This window comes from Rhyacophila brunnea, unplaced genomic scaffold (genome assembly GCF_057557595.1).
Source record: "Rhyacophila brunnea isolate RB1 unplaced genomic scaffold, BYU_Rbru_1.0 scaffold_15, whole genome shotgun sequence".
Taxonomy (NCBI): domain Eukaryota; kingdom Metazoa; phylum Arthropoda; class Insecta; order Trichoptera; family Rhyacophilidae; genus Rhyacophila; species Rhyacophila brunnea.
The window spans coordinates 22,979,768-23,003,379 of record NW_028232806.1 but is presented as its reverse complement, the minus strand read 5'-3'; the positions used below and the strand labels follow the sequence as shown (position 1 = coordinate 23,003,379).

The 23,612-nt window shown below is 32.8% G+C and overlaps 1 protein-coding gene across 1 annotated transcript; it reads left to right on the top strand.

Moving 5' to 3' along the window:
• The first annotated feature begins 1,903 nt into the window (after positions 1-1,903).
• LOC147075059 (protein IMPACT-B-like) lies at positions 1,904-13,211 on the top strand. The gene is made up of 6 exons (XM_085942927.1): positions 1,904-2,016; positions 2,458-2,690; positions 4,446-4,572; positions 4,796-4,896; positions 8,273-8,455; positions 12,200-13,211. Exons 1-6 carry the CDS (start codon positions 1,996-1,998, stop codon positions 12,291-12,293), a joined length of 759 nt encoding a protein of 252 aa, XP_085799053.1. The 5' UTR covers positions 1,904-1,995; the 3' UTR covers positions 12,294-13,211.
• The last annotated feature ends 10,401 nt before the right edge of the window (positions 13,212-23,612 follow it).

Here is a 23,612-nt window from a genome sequence, read left to right as displayed (position 1 = left end):
TCATCATGGCATTGTCTTTTGTAGTACTACTGGAACTAAGCGAATGAATATATTTCCAGAAACAATTAGGATATGAGACAATATTTCGACCAATCGACGTTAGATATGATTTGTGAGCCGAAGAGATGTCACACTTCAATTTGTTTCTGAGACAGGAAAATTTACTATAATCTGCAGTCCGTCTATGTTTTTTCCACAGTGCGTGATAATATGCCTTTGACCTCAGATTATAAATAATTTCTCGCGTAAACCACTTAGGATATGAGTACTTCGGTAGATGAACGAGCCGGCGAGGGAAACAGGAGTCCAGACTGTTATAAAATTTATTATGGAAAATATCTAATGCCGTGTTTACATAAATTTGTTCATATTATAAAGAGGTCCAATCTGTAGTAGTCACTTAGTTTTACCGGAGTGTAGGTGATTATAACTAAACAATCAACACAATCAAACACAAAGTACGATATTAATTCGAGGATGAGACCTCGGCCGATATTGATGACTGGAGCGTTGTAGCCGTCGGCAATGCAACCTTCCTCGTGGAGGTAGGATGTGAAGTTGAGTGGTCCCAGAAGGGATTGGATATGTGCCTGTCTGAGGGACCTACTGCCTTTTTGTACCTGCGTTAGCAGATGGTGACGGAGTGCTACACACTTCTCCGGCGTCAGAAACCTCCGCTTGTTGTGTCTGTCCCACGTGATGTCCAGGAACCCTCATTGTTGGCTTGGGATCAGATATTATCTTGTTATATTTATTAGCCACCATAAAGACTGTAGGAAGGTTATCCTGTATTCCACTTGAACCAAGAGTGTTTCTCGGATTGGTTGGCTACTAAGAAGTCGCCTAAGTAAGTGAATATTCTCACCCATTCTTTCGAAGGCGTTCGGCGACCCAATTGGTCAGGGATGCAAACATAATCGGAGCGGCTGACAGCACAAACGGGAGACACGTGAATTGTAGGAGCTCACCTCGGTAGGCTAGTCGAACGAATCGACGATCTTGAGAAGCCATGGGTACTGTCATTTCCCTCCATTTGGGAAGTGAAAAACATGCTCTCACTTTTATTTTGTTGTCTGGATTTTAGGACTTGGAGGTGAACCAATAACACACCGGAATTGTTTTGGAAACGGCAAGGTATATTTAAGTTAATATTATATAATAGTTACATTCTAAATAATTTATTTTACGGAGGACGAAATGTACGTGTTTGCTATTTGGCTGTTTGCAGCGTTCTGCCCGCCATCTTGTGTTTCGCTTTCAACCAGAAGCATGGTCAAAAAGGCGACGTTGCAATATTTTCAACCGTCATAAGCTACGTCATTGCCGGCTCTATTATTTATAATTTTAATTTTCGTAATCAGCGCTTTACTATTTGTTGGATTTGATACCGACTCGGGCCTCTCCAGATACACAGAGACACCCCCAAATGGGGACCATACGGGGGTGTAACAGTACCTGGAGGTACGCCTGGCTTAGATCTATTATTACTAGCCAGTCTTCTTTTTGTAAGACGGCTGAAACCTCGTAATGGTGAATTAGGTTAGTTGCTGTAGAAACGCATTCAAACGCTTTCGGTTGAAAACAGGGCATAGGGTCCCGTCTTGTTTCTTGATCAGAAACAGGGTTGAGAAAAAACTGGGGGTTGGACCCGCTTCTTCTAGAACCCCTGAGCTCTTTAAGTCCTCGATCTCGAGAGTGACCTCTGCTGATTGTTGCGTTTGAAATTCTTTCCGCAAAAGTAAAGAAGGACTTACCAATGGTGGTGTCCGCACATAAGAGACTTTTCAATATGTATATCAATTATTTACGGGTTGCAACACTGTTATTATTTATCTCTAAAACCATAGACTAGCTGCCAAAACTAACTGAAACGTCAAAATATTCACCATAACCTCAAATCTTTGATTACAAATGGACGTTGAACAAAACGCATAAGTTAATAAATTACTCGATAAATATTACGTATACCGACTTCTATTCACGTTTTTTGACAGTATGGACAATCAAACTAAACAGGTTTTGGATCTCATTTTATTTTTTGTACTGAATCTAAAATAAATATTTTTCTTTGAAACAAATCCTGATTAACCATCGTAAATCAAGTGATATTGTACTTTGACATATTATGTACCATCCATAAATCAGTCAATCTCTTAGATAATTAGCTTAGCTTAGCTTAATTATGAATTCACAATACTCCTTTAATAACTTGTTTTGTTTTAAATTGGTGACATTATCACAACATAGCACAAGAACACTGCAAATAAAAAAAATAAAAATATTTCATCATACTTAACAATTTTGATATTAGACACCATGTGTTACTGTACTAAATTCTTATATTGAATTTCGACATATTTGAGGCGTTCTTGTTCCATTATACTTAATACAGTCCAAAGTTTATTTCTGGCTCCATTTCCAGCTGTGATTAATTTAACTATTAAATATTTATTTCAGGCGGAGGAAATTGAAGCCCTAAGTTCAATATACGGGGAAGAGTGGAAGGTGGAATTCCAGGAGGCAAATAGTTATCGGATTAGTATGTCACATGCCGGGCGAGATGTCACATTATTTTTTAAAACGCCATTAAATTATCCTTCAGAGGCACCACCCGTTTGCGAAATGTCTGCACCGTCTCTGACTCGTAATCAAAAGACAGAGATACTAGACGCTCTGAATGAAATTTATGTGTGAGTAATCCTCAACACTGTTAACCATCAGGATTATAATCCAATGTAGATCATGTCCACTTCCAAAAAATGTATAGGTACTCTTTCTGTCTTAAGTCCCAAGGTTGCTGTGACTTTTCTGCATAGTCCAACTATCTCAGCTTTGACTTTGACTTCAATCAGGCTTATTGAAAACGGGTTTACAGCATTTTCCCGTGGAAGGAGTGGAGGCGTGTACACTAGAGGTGGGAAAACTGGTCGATTTTGAATTCTAAGTATACGTACTACCAGTATAAAAAAATACTTAGTATCGAAACTTGTTCCAAAATACTTACTAGTATTTGGAATACTATATAGAGCGTTTGGCGTGCGTATGCGACATATTTGTCATACTCAACTGGAAATAAAACCAACTCCATATTAGTATTTGAAATATCGGCTCAGGGAACTCAGACTGTGTATTGGCTTCAATACAATCGCTAAAAATACACTGAGCTCTGCTTTTCGAAATGTCCCATTTATTATAAAATTTTAAACACATTTCAAACTTATGAGTTGTTTTTCTGTTAGATTATAATATTTTTGTTAACAAAAATGAATAACAGTGATTTTTTAAAAAATTTTAAACATGTTTTGAGAGGTCATATAATAAGCCTAGGCCAAAATGTATACAATTTTACGCTCTACGTCCTGGTAAAACGCACAAAGGCATAGGATATAATGGTGAGAAAATAGAGACATTATTGAATCATATTGTTATGTTTTTATTCTGATAGAAAGCATGATAATGACCTAATGCGTTCTGCGTATACAAAATACAGGACTTGTAACATGTCGTATATTGTGTTTGCCATAAAGGCTTTATAATGCAGAAAAAATGTTTTTAAATCATAAAAAAATCTACGTGGGAGAACGCTTTGAAAAAAAAATGAAAATCCTTTTTGCGATTATCTCAGAAGTTGTTTTAATGAGTTAATGCTTTCTGTCAGTATACCCTCGATACTGAGTATGGGTAGTTTCATCCGAGACTTGAGTACACAAACTGGTGACAGTATTTCCAACTCACCTCTTGTGTACAATCACATAAAAAACGCTCAGAAAACTTGAAGCTTTTGAAATGCGGGTGTACATAGATGCATACTCTGTACAAGCTAAAAAGACAAAGTTGAAAATGTCGACATGATGCCGAGGATGAAAAGACCAAAGAAATAAAAACAAGAAAGTTGGCATAGTTTGGCCACATCATGTGCATCTCGAGTGATATCAACTTCTACATCGTATCATTGAAGGGGAGATCTCTGATAGGCAAGGCCCTGGTAGACGAACGTCCGGGCGCAAGAACCTCAGAGACTGGTTTGAGCTTAGCACTCCATCCATATTTAGAGTAGCGATGGATAGGGGAATGGCCAAATTCCGACGTCCGATATCAGATAAAGCATGAAAAGAAGAAGAAAACAATCCACTTTCTCACATCCAATGATAAAAAAATCATTATGTTTGTAGACCATAAAAACACCTATTAGGGATGATTGCTCAGCGTTTTGCATTAATTACTGTAATATCAACATTTGTTGACGAGTGTAGGTACACAACACTATAATTTTATAAGCGCCTAGTATACATTTTTTGAGAAATTTGGTTTTTTCCATATTCACGTTCAGACCCCTTTGGCGACCCGTTTGTGCAAGACACGACAGAGAATAAGAATTATTAACAGAAAAAAAATACTTATTTGAATAAATTATTGAGATTTTTAAAGTGTCTTATTTCTTTCAGTGAGAATTTAGGCGAAACCGTTTTATATCAATGGATTGAAAAAGTCCGTGAAATTCTGGAATCTATGACAGTCTCTGAAAGCAAGGAAGTCCATCAAACCGTGGCTACAATACAAACTCCAGAGTTGGTACATAACTTGATTTTCAATGTATATTTAATTAGAGGCAATCGGTGTGGTAGAAAAGTCCTGAAATAAAGATGGAATTGTCGATTACATGTAAATTATACGCATGAAGTTCACTGTGAGCAGTTGTTCCGGATATATTATTATCATTCAATTCAAAAATCTAACTAATTTAGTACATATTTTTCTTGTATATTTGACTTATACTATCGATTTTCTGTTGTAGATATCTAAATGTCCAAAAATTACCCACGGTCATACAATAGAGGACCGTAGAAGTGTTTTTCAAGCACATGTGGCATGCCTTGAAGTACCGGATGAAGTAAAGTAAGCATATTTCCTTAAACTCCTTCCTGAAACCGTTCGATGCTGTTGGGGCCTATAAATATAATTAAAATGTAACAATCATACCACACAAGGGTGACACACTTTAATATGTATGTTTTGTTGTCAAAACAAAACAATGGAATGGAAACGATTGTCAGCATTTCCTCAATCATAACTAGATCAGTAGGGTTTAAGGGGGGACATGCTCGTCGAAGGTCAAAATTGAGTTTTTATTGTATTTTCAAACCATGATCCTGGACACTCCTTTAACGTTGTAGATAATCTATTTATATAATTTTGAAGCCTTATTATCCTTTATAGTTATTTTAAACATTTGATGACTGCATAAAGTATTTTTGTTACATAAAAAAGTATTCTTTTAAACCTCTCGCTCTAATGTTTTAGAATATAGTCATATTTCGGTACATAACTGTGCAGTGGTGTTAAGATTTTTTACATTTATTAATTTTTTAAGGCATTTACAAAACCATTAGCATAATTTATTATGAGATAATTTTTGTAAAATATTCACGATAAAAAATTATATTGATAATCTCTGTGATCCCAAATTTGACAAGAATTAGGCATTTTATTATTCAAAAAATCGGCAAGATTAACACATTTTTAGATGATTCTAAAGATATTTATTATAAGCTATGTTTTTGACCATTCAAGTGTGATAAACATCTTATAAATAATGATTGCTTTATAATAATTATTGACCTAAGAATAAGGTAGTGTTTTTTTGAAATACGCCATTTCTTTTGTCATTCCCCAGTGGTTAAGCTACAACATACGGCCGTAGCCATAAATTGACAAACTATAATTGAAGTAGGGAGTAAAACGATATTGACGCGTGTGTTTGAACATGTACCGTTTAAAAAAAAATAAAAAAAAATTCGGTTAGGTACATGTTCAAACACGCGCGTTAACATAATTTTACTCCCTACTTTAATTATAGTTTGTCAATTTATGGCTACGGCCGTATGTTGTAGCTTAACCACTAGGGAATGACAAAAAAATGGCGTATTTTAAAAAAACACTACCTTATTCTTAGGTCAATAATTGTTATAAAGCAATCATTATTCATAAAATGTTTATCACACTTGAATGGTCAAAAACATAGCTTATAATGAGTATCTTTAGAATCATCTTCAAATGTGTTAATCTTGCCGATTTTTTGAATAATAAAATGCTTAATTCTTGTCAAATTTGGGATCACAGAGATTATCAATATAATTTTTTATCGTGAATATTTTACAAAAATTATCTCATAATAAATTATGCTAATGGTTTTATAAATGCGTTTAAAAATTAATAAATGTAAAAAATCTTAACACCACTGCACAGTTATGTACCGAAATATGACTATATTCTAAAACATTAGAGCGAGAGGTTTAAAAGAATACTTTTTTATGTAACAAAAATACTTTATGCAGTCATCAAATGTTTAAAATAACTATAAAGGATAATAAGGCTTCAAAATTATATAAATAGATTATCTACAACGTTTAAGGAGTGTCCAGGATCATGGTTTGAAAATACAATAAAAACTCAATTTTGACCTTCGACGAGCATGTCCCCCCTTAATATAATTTGTTAATTGCGACGATATCTCTTGTAATGTATGAACTCCGTCACTCGGTGCACTACTCATCTCGAGTCCAGTCTCTCGGTTATATTAACATCTCGGTACACCGTCAGTCAATTTAATAATACAGTAAAACCTCGTTAGTAAGAACACTGATAATTCTAAATTCGCCGTAATTCAAAATTTTCATGAAAAAAAAGTCCCTTAAACATTATTTTCATATAAAACCATACCATACATACCATACATAAATGATTTCAGAGTCCTGGCATATAAAAATATTCAATAAATCCTAATAAAGTACACTATTTCATAAGCCAGCCATTGAAAAATGTGACAGACATTTCTTAAAACAAGACTTTTATGAAAGTAATAAAAATAATCCTGACATTTTATGACCCATTAAGACAACAATAACTCACATGTTTCAGGGCTGTAGGTATTTAATTGTTGGTTGTTTATCGGATTTTCACATAGTTTTACTAGAGAACCAATGCCAAACAATTGTGTTGACAAATTGGAAAAATAAAAAATATTTCGTATTTTTCTATAATTCTAGGTACTTGGTAACTTCAATGAACGGATTAATGACACATGGTATTTGCACAGATTTTAATTTGAAAGAATTGTATCGGAAATTTGGTAAGCACATCTATGATCGTAAATGAAATTAGTGAAAATCAATTTTTTTTTCAAAATTTTAATATTTTACATTTCGTAATTCGATTTTTTTTTCGATTTTCGGTCACGTAAAATTCGTATTCACGAGGTTTTACTGTATAGTCAATCTCACCAATACATCCGTACCCACGATTATAACCATACTCTGTCATCTTTATCATTGTATTTATTTATTCTTGTAACGATAAATAAACTCTCTCCTCACAACATCCAAGCAACAACGACTTTATCTTCACACACCTTATTACCTTATTGAAATTACCTGCAAGACACTTTTATTTATAGCAAGCTTCATACCCGTGCTTTGAATTTTAATTTCCAGGGTTGCACTGTTAAAAGCTTAATCATTTTTTTTAATACAATCATTATTTTAGATATTACTACAATCATGCAAAATTACATATAACAGTGCATACGGGTAACCCTCATACATCGCGACCCCGGCGAGTGTGAATTCGTTCTACATATATACATTTTGTCCAACACTTATTTTACATGTGCTATGTGCCACAAATCATCATTATGAGTGAAATCACGGGCGGACGATCAAACTATTTGACAGTAAAGTTATCGACAAATATTACATAATAATAACTATTTATGCAATGCTGTCAAAAACAGAGAATATTATTAACATTGAGGCCTTCTCCAGAAAAGTAGCGTTATCCTGAAATCTTTGTTTTGATATAATAGTGTTCAGAAAATGTGATACGTGTCATACGTAATCATTTAATTTGGCGCTGTATGCACTGGTAAAGGTTTTAATGGGTCGTATAAGTACAGGGTGGTCCATAGTTCCACAGATCGCCACTAAGATGTCTGCTGCCAAGGCTTCAAGGCTTAATAATACTTCTCAAATAATGTTTTTGGCTTGTATGAAGACAAAATAATAATAATATGATGTATGGTGTGTCATTTGAACTGATTTACTTACCTAAAACTAGCATTTTCACGATAAGGTTTTTTTCTAGAAAAGGGCTCAATATTGTATAACTACCAATTTACTCATATTAAAAACACTCTGGAATCACTATCAAGTTTCAAAAAAGGAATACATTACATCCTCTATTTTAGTTGAAACTTCTTCTGTCATTTGCTTTCTAGAACTGTTATGTGGAATCTAAAAGTAGACCGAAAGATTGCAGATGCCACGCACAACATCGTTGCGTGGCGTTGTGGAAAGCACGAAGACTGTGATGACGATGGAGAGAAGCAGGCCGGAGGTCGCTTACTCCGTCTCCTAAACCTAATGAACCTCAACAATGTCATTGTCGTCGTATCCAGATGGTATGTGTATCTTTAATAACCATGATTTCACGCATTTTCTTACTGATGTGCTATTGATTAAAGTTTATTCATAGCTATTTGATGCCCTATGAAGAAATTGTAATATCCTCAACTTAGTAATGGTGGAATTTTTGCTTCTATTTTTATGGGTTGCGAGTTCAAAACCTGCGTCTGACAAATACTGGTCTTATATTTTCAATTTGGATCAACAGAATTGACCTATAAGGTTCAGTTATTAATGATATTATGATCACTACCAGAGCCGAGTTAACTCGTCAAAGCATGTATGTTGCGTCAGGCCATGGACGAATTAACTCGTGCGTTTTTGTAAACCCCATAACTGTGTATATTTTCTAAACAATATTTATCATTTTAGTCTGAAAATATTCACAATAAACTCGAGAAACATGTTGATTTAGTAAGTTTTCACAAATATTTATCATTCTGTTCCTATTTCATATTTTTAAGGGACTTATTTTATTCCGAAAATAGCAGGCCTACAAAAGTGTCCACCTAGTAAAAATTCGCTGACAGTGATAAGGTTAACAACCATTTTCATTCTCAAATCTTGTGAGTTATTCGTTAAACAATAGAAATGGTTTATTAAAATTATTAGCTTATATTAATTTCAAGTACGTTATAACTAAATATTTGGTGAGAGCTGGGCGTTGATCAGTAATTAACACATTTGCGGACACAACGTTTATAGACATTGTATTTTGTGAGATGTGATATGACAAGACGCCCATAGACATCCTGTACTGTAGAACGGAATACGACACAACGTTTATAGAAGTCGTATTTTGGATTAATACAAAATGTTCCCTGCTACTTGTGTCACGGTGTGAACATATTTCCATTAGATAGTGTCGTATCTTAAGACTTAACTCATTTCTATATACGAGGGTGGGTCAATAAGTCCTTAGAAAAGCCGACAGGTGGCGCGACTAGTACTGTAAGCGGTTTGTTTTCATGCAGCGGCACTACCGATTCAGTATGCTGCGAAGTTTCAATCAGATTGGTCGGGTTGTTGTGTGTTTCTCGTACATTTTAAAAAAAAATTTGCTTGTTTACAAAAATGGAGAAAATTGAGTTTAGAGCTGTTATTAAACATTTTAATATAAAAGGGTTAACGGCAAAGGAAATAAAAAATGATTTGGATTTAGTTCACGGCATATCTGCTCCTTCACTTGCAACTATTTATAACTGGTTAAATGAATTTAAACGTGGTCGTACATCAACAAAGGATGAACCACGCTCAGGACGTCCTGTAGAGGTGACTACACCAGAAATGATCAATAAAATCCACGATATGGTGTTAAGTGACCGAAGATTAAAGTTGAGTGAGATAATTGAGGTTACAGGGATCTCAAAAGGTAGCGTCATTTCTATTTTACATGACAAATTGGGCATGAAAAAAATTTCTGCAAGATGGGTGCCGCGTTTGCTCACAGTCGACAATAAACGCAATAGGGTGGTGGCCTCTAAAGCCCTGTTGTCGCTCATGCAACGCAATCCGGATGAATTTTTTCGTCGCTTTGTGACTGTAGATAAAACATGGATACACCACTATACTCCCGAGACGAAAGAACAGTCAAAGCAGTGGATTGCGAAAGGCGAACCATGTCCAAAGAAGGCGAAAACCGTAAAATCAGCTGGTAAGGTTATGGGTACTGTATTTTGGGATGCACGTGGAATTATTTTCGTTGACTATTTGGAAAAAGGAAAAACAATAACAGGGGATTATTATGCATCTTTATTGGACCAGCTAAAAAACAAAATTGAAGAAAAACAGCCTCATTTAAACAGGAAAAAAATCCTCTTTCATCAGGACAATGCCCGTGTTCACACATGTTTACGATCAATGGCTAAAATTGAAGAATTGAAGTTCGAATTGGTCGACCACCCACCGTATTCGCCAGATTTAGCCTCCAGTGACTCCCCCAGTGACTTTTTCCTTTTCTCAAACTTAAAAAAATGGCTAAGTGGACAACGTTTTTTTTCAAATGAAGAAGTCATCGATCGGACAAATGCTTATTTTGAGGACCTTCCGAAAACTTATTTTTCTGACGGTTTAAAAAAAATTGAGAAATGTCTAACCAAGTGTATTGAGCTCCAAGGAGATTATGTTGAGAAATAAAAAAAAAATACAAAAATAAAAACTGTTTTAATGCTTTTTTCTAAGGAATTATTGACCCACCCTCGTATCTAAATTAGGGATTGCAATACCGAATGAAAATATCAATACCGGTATTTCGGTATTTCTTATTGAATACCGGTATTCGTGAAATATATGGAAAAAATATATCAACCAATAAATAATATACCATGATATGAAAATTTATAGAAAAAATATCTAAATATGTACATATATAACATGTAAACCTTTAATAATAGGTAAAGAAATGCTAATGTTTACAAATACCTAGTAGTTGAAAAATTATTGGCACTTTCTTCTTCGAATGATCCTTCAATAAATTTATATCATGGAGTGTTCTTAAATGTGTATGTGTCCCACTCTTAATTCCACGTATCGTTTTATTAATTTATTGCACTTTTTACACTTATTTCACAATATTGCCCACTTGTCCAAAAAAGTTATATTTTACCATTATTGTATAAGCTACTCGTCAGTAGAAAACATCAAAAATTACGTATCTACTTACAAGCAAGTCCATTATAGTGTATAATTATTATTTCATCGTGAAATATTTCTACTTTCAATACCGAAGATATCGGTATTGTCTGATTTTTAGAAAAGGTATTTCGGTATCGAAAAATATTAGAATACCGGTTTTGAAATACCGGTATTGCAATTCCTAATCTAAATCGAAAATTTAAAAAATTAAAATTTTTAAATGTGTCATATCACTAGCATATCGTCACCGTTCAGGCAAAAGTCACCAACCCTAAAAACATAGTTTTGAGATATAGCAATTTGAAAGTTTGAAAATGCAGGAAAAATCAGATTTTAATGTTTTTAAGGTTTTATCTACATTAAATTATTTTCTCATGTCTTCTTAATAATTTCTTTAAGGTACTTTTACTTTTTGATGCTAATTAAAACATCTGGAAGGTTTTAAAGGAGGCAAGGTAGCTCAAATTATGGTTTGCTTGTTAATAATCTGAACAATGTTAGCCAAAAGAAGCATCAGTAAAACTCACCATCCATAGTATAGTGACTTTTGCTTGTATATTTATCACGAAGGATTTTTTTTTTATAGAGTCAATAATGTCTATTCACCTATAATGACTTTTGCTTGTTAAGATTTTATCGAAAGTCATTTAGTGAAAAACAAATAATTCGGATTTAAGCAAAATTTTACTAACTAATGTACCGAGGTGAGTTTTGCATCCTAAAGAACATAATTTTACGCTTCGGGTGACATACTCAACTCAAAACTGTCATTTTCAGGGTTGGTGACTTTTGCCTGAACGGTGACGATATATTAGCTAACATGTCGCACCGTGAGTGTAATACCAAGGTATCTGCAAAAAACATATTTTGGATATATTAGGGTTTGAAGTCTTCGTTTTGTTAGGAGAAATAGAGTTTCAAAAAAAAAACCATAATATTTGGTTTATATCTACATTATATTGCATGTTCTTTCAGTTACTTCACTTTTGCATTATCAAGTTCACGACTTTTGCAGTTGTTTTGCATTTAATCTCGTAATTGAAAAATTTGCAGATGCCTTGGTTTTACACTCACGGTGCGATACGATTGTATTTTATTATTTTCAGGTACGGTGGAATACAATTAGGACCAGACAGATTTCGTCATATAAATAATGCAGCGAGACAGGCGTTGCTACAATCTGGTATTATTCCGTCATGAGAATGAATCAAAATCAATTCAGATTATATAATAATTATTTATAGAAATATATTGCATCGCCCATCATCTTATTTATAATGACAGGCACGAAATGAATTTCTTCATCGTGATAAGCAATGTACTGTATTATATTGATTATAAGTAGGGAGTGGATTTATATGCAACAAAAAACGTGATTATATGCATGCGCATATGCACTTAAAATCATTAAAATATGCACTAAAACCAAAGAAATATGCAGTTAAAAAATCTACATTTTTTATGGAAAAAAATTGTAAATACCCACTTCACCCAATATTACTGATAAAAAATCGAATAACAAATTAATAATCTTAATCAATATAATAAATACAACAACAAAAAAACACAAATAAGTAATCGATATAAAGTTATCAATTACAATTTTCAAAATAGTTTGTTTACATGTACAAATCATTAAATAAGAAATGCAATGTAAACTAAGCACAACTTAAAAAAACAAAAATGATACACTTACCTATTCCTAAATACTATTTACTGTTTTTTTTTGTCAGAACAAAAAAAGTTACAATATTTTTTTCAATATTGTGCTTTGCCATTATTTTTTTCCGGATATCTGTCAGTATTTTGTTTATATGCGGAAAACGGCCTCTCAGCGCCACAGAGGTGATTGCGCAAAATTTAAATAAAGGAAGATGAAATCGCGGGGCTGAATTTTTGGGCCCCTAAAAATTGGAATCGGGCCCAACTTCACGCGGGAGCCCGAAATGCTCTGATCTCTCTCAGCTTCTGTAAACGTACTCTAGGGGCCCTAATGGGCCCCGCCAAAATAGCCGGAGGTGACTTCACTTTTTCTAATAAATCCACAGCTCGGGGATGCCATTAAAAAATGCAAGTGCATCTAAACTATCTACCTAACTAATTTAGTTATATTTCGATAAAAAAAATTAAAAAAAACTAGATTATAAATGCAAAAGCTCTAAAATATGCATTTATTTATGAAATATGCACTTATGTCTCAAATATGCTCTAACGTCTCAAATCGCACCTCGCAACTAAACTTTACGTGTTTTGAGTTAATTACTACGTTTCATTGTCTATCGTTCATAGTATATGTCATCAAATTCAAGTCAAAACTTCATTCAATATCTAAACATATTTCAAAAACACTACAAAAATGCGAAAGGTAAAAACTTCAAAGCTGATTATCTCTGTTTGACGTTTTTTGGATTGTGGCAGTTTAGTTGCGAGGGTGCGAAATATGCATTTATATGCACAATAAAATTTTATTTTTGGATTCTGCGTCTTTCAAAACGGATTTCTGTGCAACTACCATTTGGGAAACATTGTTATAAACCATCATACTGCCCTTAACCTTAGCGATAGGTAGGTGGGCCTGCTTCAGGATGGGCGGGCCATGTGATGAAATCACCAGGAATTGCAACTATTTCAATGTTCATATCAGTGAGATTATTCTTTAGTTAGTCAGTTAAATGACATAGGATGCATCGCGAATTCAGAGACACCGTCAACATAAAAAAAACATACGTGTCTTATAATCGATGCAATATGATGTATCCATTTCTAGAATACTCATTGCAATTAAAATGTGTTAAACTCTCGTGGAGTTATCGATACTCACTGTACATACCTTTCTTTATTAAAATGTTTTAATTTACTCGTTTATATTATCATGCGGTGGTGAGGGGTGTAGGCTGAATTCGATATTATGAATACAATTTACAGATGGTGGTAGTTAGATTTTAAAATTCAAATAAACCCTGCAAACCAAAACCATAATATTTTAGGTATGCTATGGGCGATCTGATAAAAATAATGCACACTTTTCCAATCATATTTATTTGTTTTCGTTGAAAATACAATTTGCAGATGGTGTCAGTTAGTTTATTAAATTACATAAAGTCCTGCCTTACCAATACTAATATTTTTTGACTAGTAGGTATCTGCTATGGCTTTGGTAGGTAGGGTTTAATGAATTTTAAAAACTAACAAACACAAGCACTATATACACATTGTAGTCTTAGTTCAATGAAAACAAATAAGTTTGACTGACAAAGTTTAGTGTGCACTATTTATATTGGATCTTAACAGCCTACCTTCGCCCTTCGTCACCGTATTCATGTATATAATATGTATGTTTATCGTTCTTTCAAATCTCAAGAAAGTTTTATATAAATTATATATATTTTTTCGGGAGAATCTCTGATTTACCTCATTCAATGATGATTTAAAATCGATTTTGCACTTATATGTGTTCATTTTGGCTAAACAAAATGGACTTGATTGTCAATGAAATTGACTGACAATATCAAATTTAGGCTTTCTTTGTTGGCCTCATTAAGTTTATATTGATATTTTATCTACTTCTACATATTATACACTATGTAATAATATATTTTTTTAATGTTATTTTTTATTCGTTTCAATTTATTCTTTAACCATGTTCACTCCTCTGTTGGAGCATATGGACAACACTAGGCGCCTCCAAGAATCCCTGTCATTCGCCAGTTTTCTTGCATCATTCCAGGTCTTGCCAGCATCTCGTAGCTCCGCCGTATACACTCTGTAGATAATATTTAGCAGCCTTCCAGAACGCTGGAATCCAGGCTAAGCCTAGTTGAAATATTCTTCCTGCGTCCGCAGCATGTGGCCGAGCCACGTCTAACGTTGCTTCATCACTCTCAGTGTGATGAGAGGCTGTTTGGTCCGCTTTCTTTTCTCCTCGTTAAATACCCAGTAGGTATTCATTAACTGTTCTTGAAGTTCGTATACAGTTGCTCTGAGCCTTCGTAAGTTGCCATGACTTATAACCGTAAAGCAGCATTGCAGAGGTGGCATTTGATTTTAACTGAGTACAGTTGTGAATCCCAGACATTCCGCATTGAGTTGAATGCTGCTTCAGCCAGTGAGCCATTCCCATTTGGATAGTGAGCTCTCTTTCCAAAATGCCATCTCCTGTGGTATGGACCCCCAGGTATTTGAAGCTGACGGCACTCTCGTTGTGATGCCTGTCATTAATCAGGGGAAAATCTGGATCAGAACAGGCGCTATTGCACAAAAAATTGGTTGTCTTCCCTCGTCCCCGCCTTTATGCCCCCGATTGAGTTGCCGAATAAGACAGTGTCAACATCGTATTCCAGGTCGCATAGCTTCACCGTGAGGATGACAGCTATGCCTCGGGCAAGTGGTATTGACTTTCATATATAAATATGTACCTACTACATAATTTAATAATTCTGTAGTAATATGGCAAAACATGATAAATGTCTGTTTTTTTGGCAAATTGAGTATATAGGTATACCTTCAGACTTGACTCAGTGAGATAGATCGACAGAATATCAAAGTGTTATGGTATCTCTAGGTCTTATAGGTTGGGCGAAATAAGCAATGTCAATATTATGACGTGATTTGTTTATTGTTTGAATATCTTTTGAAGTTTAAAATTGCTCTCTTGAACAATTTATAAAAACGGACATTGTGTTTTGCCATCTTACTACAGAATTATCAGAACTCATTGTTTTTTTTTGTTTTAATTAATTTATTTTATTCTTGCTTTTCCATACAAGGTAGTTACAAGGTGGATTGTCAAACTGGTTCTGATTTTATACTCTATGTATTTTGTTTTATTTGAATTTAGTAATGTTCTTAGAATAATTGAGTCCATATCCGGAAAACGAGCATTATTCTGAAAACGGCGTTCGGAAATATTGGAAGTTAAACATTTCAGTTGGGTGTTGTGTAGATACCCATTATCGAAAATATTCAATTCTTTTGAATAAAGGTGGTTTGAGTAATTGAGAACACTGTTTATTAATCAAAAAAAACTTTATTTGATAAACAATCATGTTTATAACAAATATACGAAAAAAAAATAACGTAAAACGGTAAATAATTGTTTAAAACCATTGAAAAGTTTCAGAATGTTCAAAGTTGGGTCATCAAAGTAGTTGCGAGATGTTCGTCTTTTATAATGAGAACATTTATGTGGATATAGTGCCCAGTTTTCTTCAACCATTTTCCAAACTTCTCCATCAATCTTGTGCGGCCGATTGATTGGTGTGGTGTCCTCTGCGTTCTACCACAGGAGTATCGTTTTTCCTGGCCTCTTGTATAGTTCGTAGCCTCATTTCCGAAATATTCAAAAGTGATAATATAAACTTTCTACACACATTCACATTGATTCCCTTATTTGGTACAAAATACTTCCATTGAAAATCCCTCACCTTTGCATTTGCATCAACAACTTGTGTAGTTTTAGGCTTACGTTTAGTTCCAAATATGTAAATAGCAGTGCATTCTGTTGAATTTTGTTTCCTATTTCCCAAAACTTGGAAAATAGATTATTTTGTTTAACAACTGAAAATAATGTATTGCACAACTTATGACAGCACTTGTCCATTTACACAAAAGTTTTTTCTTGATAATCTTGCCTTTGAGAGTTGTATAATTTTTACCACTATTTCTTTTTGACTTAATGATTAGTTTCTTTAACGACTCGCCTTTTTTTAGAAAATTTCATTGTTACTTTCACTACTATCTGAGATGATAAAACTGAATTATTTAACGTAAAAACAAACTTATCGCAATAACAAATCAAAATGACGCACTAGTTGTGCGTTGTCATATACGGATAAACAGCGTGCACCGCGTGGTTGTTCTGGACTGTCTAGCCACCTATTGTTAGAGTATCAAAGTAATATTTGGTGAGTGCATGCATATGTGTATGGCGCGTAATTTAAATGAATTTAGCGAAAAACAGCGTTATTTTGATAACGCTCGTTTTCCGGATATGGGCTCAATTGTCAACTAACACCATTTACGTGATTTCAACATAAATTTATTATTAATAATTCTTTACTTATACAAACAAAATGTACTGATAATTTTTAACATTATCCATAACTTTGTAAAATAAGTATGTACTACATTTAAATACATAAACAATTTAAATAATATTAGCTTTGTTTCTTTTAACTTTTACAACTCTAGTCACTTTCAGTGCTAGGCAGTTATTTGTTGATGGTAACCAATCAACTGTTGGCAATAACCTAATTGTTACTGAAAGGCTGCTTAACTATTCCATGCCAACTCTATAGGTTTTATATCATAATATATGATTTTATTTCTGATATCTTTTTCAGTTTGTGCAAAATGTCTTGCTTATTATTTGTTTTTTTACTTTTGCCATATAAGTATATAGGACATAGGTCATCCAGGAAGTATTCATACATTCACACTATTATATTTGTATTGTCCGTTCTGTATATTGTGTGATAGGTAACTGTCGTAGTAAATATCCTTTAGAGCCAAGACACATTTTGCTGTAAACTAATGCAAATAGCAATAGATTGTGGTGATGGTGTTGAGGATGAAAGACTGGTTGGAGGTTGCTCGAGTGAATGAAGGAGAGAGTTTATTTACTGAACAAAGTAGTACAATGACAGGTGCGACAGTGCATATCCCATTAATTATTGTGATTCGCTATTTATTGAAGTATCTACTCATTATTGAATAATGCTGAAAATGAACATTCAATAAATTGCGGTAAGCTATAAGTATGTTATAATTGGGTAATGCGCTGACTGTTGCGTAGCTGCAATCTCGCAGCTTTCGGTGACAAAACGTGGGGTTATTGACCCTCGCAGACTAGAGGTGTGTTAGAAATACTGTCACCAGTTTGCATACTCAAGTCTCGGCATGTACTACCCATACTCAGTACGTGTGGCCCAATATACTTGTTACAAAATACTTAGAAGTTCGAACGCATGCTATGAGATTTCGACCATATATTGCACATCTGGTACTGTGGCCACCGCGATTCACGAGAACGTTACCACAGTCTACCGTTGGTTGCGTGGGTTTGCAGCGGTGTGTGTCTTGGCTCTTATGTTTTAGTTGTAGTATATTCCGTTACAATTTAAAGAAGACAAATTGTATTTTTATGTCAGGATTAGTTTAGCATTGAAATGGAAGAAAATAAAATATTATATTGAATATCATTGTATATATTATTAAAAATAAGAACTTACCAAATCTGTTAAAATGTAAATTGCCATATTTTTTTCCAAGACAAAGCACATAATATAATACGCACTCAATGTAAAGGTAGGTATTTTAACAAATATTTATGAAGATTGGTTGTTAGCCATTCAATCAAACCATTGGGTCCATTGGATTCAATCACACATGAGACCATTGGTTACAATGTCAGTTACTTCCATGAATATTTATTTCAAGATAATCACAAATAACGCCAAGCACATTAACGACTACAAATAGAATATATTTTTTTGCAACCATATAAGTAAACAGTTAGAAAAAGTGTATGGTAAAATTAAATCACCTAAAATACATTCAAATTATTATAAAATCATCTTTAAAGTTGGTCGAATAATATAAAAAATGGCGGCTGATGAATATAATTGACTTGTGTTGACTTAATAGTTAACGAACTTACACGGCATGTAAAATTAGCAATTTAGAGAATTGTAAAAATATTAAAAAAACATTTTTTGGGGTTAACCGACATTGAAACCTCGCTATTGATAAAAAACACATGAAATTGATTAGAAAACGAGTGAATTAGCTATTAATCCGTCATGGGTCTTAAGACGATACATCAGTGAAACGGAAAATAATTTTCAGCTATAGGCGGAGACAAAATTTTGGACTCTGGCATTTGGAGAACGAACGTCGAGGTGTAAATACGTCAATTTGTTTCGTGATGGCGACAAGGGTATTAATTCTTAAATCGTGTAAAGATGACTAAAAACGTTACCCATTTACTTGAAAAAGAAAACATGTCAGTGAATATATTATTATTGTTTCTAATAGAACAATAAACAGAACATTAAGACGCATGTTGGATTTATATTTCAGGCAATCCACGCGTCGCCTAGACACGATCTTTTTAGACCATGCCTCAACTGAGGTATAGCCTTAAATATAATATTGTTCAAGTGAAAACAGCATATTATTAGGGAGGTGTTGGTGTTATAAGTAAAAAACATTTGGTCAAATAATTTCTTTTCATAATATTTTGCACACGTTTAATTGTCATGATATATCATTCTTAAATATAATAAATCATCAACTTTTAATGCAATCAGACATGTTTGTTTACAACATATTCATTTTTAATCGTAATGTTATAAATATTGACATTATAAAGTAGTGACTTAGGCGCCAGGTATGATAATGAGTGACATTGCAGTTTAAATATTTTTTATATCATTATTTTTATTTATATCAATTGAATTATCTCAGAGTAACAACAACACTCAACTGCAAATGTGTAAAATTATTTTCATGTAACATAATTAATTACAATGTCCGTAACACAATATTCATTACATTAATATTTTACCAACAAGTTTTAATGTTAACTAATCCAACGTAATAATGTGAACGCCGTAACAATGTGTGAAAAGATTTGCTAGAACTGGCTTAATAACATTACGTGATTCTTACGTATTCCCCCGTTAGCAAGACTTTTATATTATTAAATTCAACACTGATTGACACAAATCTGTTTTCTTTAACATATTATTTAAATGCTTACTCTACAATACATTCTTTACCCGGTAGAGCTTTGGGGGTTGGAAATATTAAATATAATATAACTATTCACAATAATAGAATATGACTGATATATTTAGAAATATAACAAATTGTACACGCAGAAATTTTATTAATTTCTTACTTTTTATAGTTTATCAGGAGAAACACTTAGCAAATAAAAAAAATCGTCACTCTCTTTTGGACATCCTCATAAAAAAATTCATGCAATTTTCACATAAGTACTTTAGAGCTATACAATATTTTAAAAATCACGTGTAGTCCTGTAACATTATTTTTTTTACACAAACGCAATTTTCACCCGTGATTATTACATTGTATTTATAATCCTTTCAGAAAGCGCTTGTAAACACATGAAAATTTCAACGACTTAAGCCATATGTAACGTATATCCAGTATCTACGCATATTCACTTGCTATAATTAAACAAGAATAAAACGTTGGAATGTTTCAAAGCACAACATAGTTAGTTAATAATGAATATTGTTATTTACAATACCGGCATCGGTGAAAGGTGTAAGGATTTCAATTATTTTAATTTATTCTTTCAGTGATGGAATTATTATTTTGAACACATTGCAATACACAAACACGATATCTATTTTATTTTGTTACATTGTCTGTACAGGGTTTGCTTTTTTTGTTATTGAAATTAGCTACTGCGAAAACAATGAACTTTTCAATGAAATTTGTTTTTATTATGAGAATTAATTATGAGTTTCTACAACTTAACAATAATACATCTGCTAGAATTTTGTATTCTTTACTATACGAATGCCAAACGTATTTTACAAATCATTTAAGCACACATTTCACTAAACAATGACATCCTATTCACCTTGTATAAAATACATAATCTATTCACCGCTATTAATTATCTAAAAGTTCACAATAGATTAAAAAAAGATTTCAGTAAAACAATAATAGGAGACAAATCATTTACAATTCTGAAGATGTCTCTCATAACGTGTTAGTTATTTGCAAGCTTTTCAAATTACCTATGGTGATATTTAATTGTGACATCTCACGATTGCAACCGTATACGCAAGTAAAATAAAACGGTCTTTATTGCAAATCATATTTGCCATTTTATTTATGTTGTAACAATGGTTTATCGTAGTAATTTCTTATCCATTTTAAGAAATTATAATTTAATTTAAACAATTTCAGTAAGGACATCTTCAAACTATGAATCGGTGATTATATTGGAGATTATGGATAATACATACTTACATTAATTTTTTTTTTTAAGATATATTGTGAGTGTGATGATGATAGCAATATGCTAATAGCTCATTTGAAAATCTCTATAAATTTACAATGCAGTGTAGTGAAATGATAATTTAGATATTTCAATTATATTATCTACAAATTGTCGAACCCACAAAACAACAAATTTGACCTATAAGACTAAGAAAAGTATTGGTCTGATCATTGATATTTTGCCAATATATTCACATAGTGTACAGCTGATGTAATCATGGTTTTTTGTAGATTTATAGCATCACTATGACTTGAATTAATTCATCATTTGTGCTTGATTTATTTACAGACAGATTTTGTAATCATTACCTAATAAACAATCACCAATTTAAAGTTTGCCGATATATTTACCACCGTCAAAAGAACATAATGTGAAAATCGTAAAAGTAAACATTTAACTATTGTATCCTGACCATTTTGTTTATGGTGCCGTTGTGTAATTGGATTAAAAATAATATATTATTTAATAATGAAGCATCTAAATTGCTGATGATAAGTGCTTCTATATTTATAGATAATGATATTTTTGATAGTTATGATATGTTAAAATAAGGTGATTGATTTAATCAAAAATTTATGAAGCTCTTTCGATAATGAATCATTTTTATAGGAATGATCGAAAAACAGCATTATGCCACAGAGTGTGTACATGTACATGAGATAGCGTGGCAGACACACTTTTTTGTACAAAGTTTCTTGAAATACCTGAAGCGCTGATTTCACAGTGAGATTTTTTTGTGAGAACAACTTGAGAAGTATTAAACTAAACCGATCTAATCATCGCTCAAGTTTGTATTGAAAAAAATTACAGTTGATGCAAACTTTACAATACAGTTTTATTGTTTTGGGATTGCGCTATTTTTGTTCTATTTCCCCTCTCATATTATCTACACATTGAGAAAAAAAAAATCTCACATCTAGTGAAGGTGAGTTACATGAGTGGTATCATATTATCATAAAATGCTCATGTGTCATATTATATGTTACGAGTCTATGGCCGTACACAATTAACATACAATTTATACGACACAATTTTTCTATAATGTAATGTTTGTTGTCATTTTTGGCATCTCTTGAAGTTTATCTCATGAGAGAAAAATATCTCACTGGGAAACAGTGCTCAAGAATCTGTCGTAGGTGAAATTAATTAATCATAACTAATATTTAACTAGGATAATAATAGTATTCATGCACTATGCATTTTTTTTCAAATAAATGCTGTAATTTTTTGAGATTATTATTTTTCTATCTTCAGATTAATCTGATATGTTTTAATAAATTGTTTTATTTATTATTGTACTATCTACAACACAATTCAACATTCAAGGAGCACTACACTTTTCTAGTAGGTATTTATAGGATTTTATAAACCGGGCTTTATGTTTGGTATTTATAAATGGTTCACCATACCAATAACGACACTTTCTAATGCGCTAATTATGGTAAACAAGTCATGGAGTGTTTTTTTGATACCTTTTTTAAAAACTGAATATCACCATTGTCAAACATAGTCTCATTGAACTGTGCAAAAAACTTATAAACAAATATTTTGGTCCTAATTTTCAATTCAATACAATTTACTATCGGCATAAAAAAAAACAAATTCGAATTGAAATTGCTTAAAAAAAATCTAAAATATGTATTACATTTTATCAATTCTTTTGTATATTCGCTATTAGTTGAAAAAAAAATGATTAGGTATGTAATTAAAAATTAAAGTTAATTTTGGGTAAAATAATGATAGAGTTTGTATTCTATAAACTGGCGTACACGTCACACGGAAAGCATTGTGCCATCGCGTTCAACTGTTCAAGTTTTCAATGGGAGGAAAGAGATGGATGGTGAAGCGGGGGGGAAACCGGCACCCCAGCTTATAGAAGACAGACTCTAGGTAGGTAATTTACACTTATAGAGTATACCTGTATGCACTGGACGAATGAAAATGTATAAGGACCACAAAAGTGTTATTTGACTGTTGCTATAGAAATGATTATTTGAAAACTTTTCAATATAATATATTTTCACAACGTTGATCGCACAGTTTGCCGAGTATGTGTTGCTTTTTCAAATATGGTAATATACAATAAAAGGAGTTCGCAATGATATGAGTTTTGAAGCGTGAATATTTGATTTAGCCCTTTTTATTGGCCCGCAACGTACGATAAGAAAATGGAGGCCACTAAAATTTTTGTAAACCATTTTATAATATGTATTATTGATTGCTTAGAAATTCATCTGATTGATTGGACCCATTGAATGTTAAAAAATTATAACGAAAGCGTCTTTACATTGTAAATTGAACTAATAATAATTAACATTAAGGAAAACATTTTTAACTTAAACATTACAGACCTATTTACATTAAAGTCGTTTAGACCTCTCGCAGGACTGTTTTAAAAAATAATGATTATATACAAATTCAATGAATTTATTCAAGTGTGTAATAAAATCTAGCGTATAATGACATTACGATACATT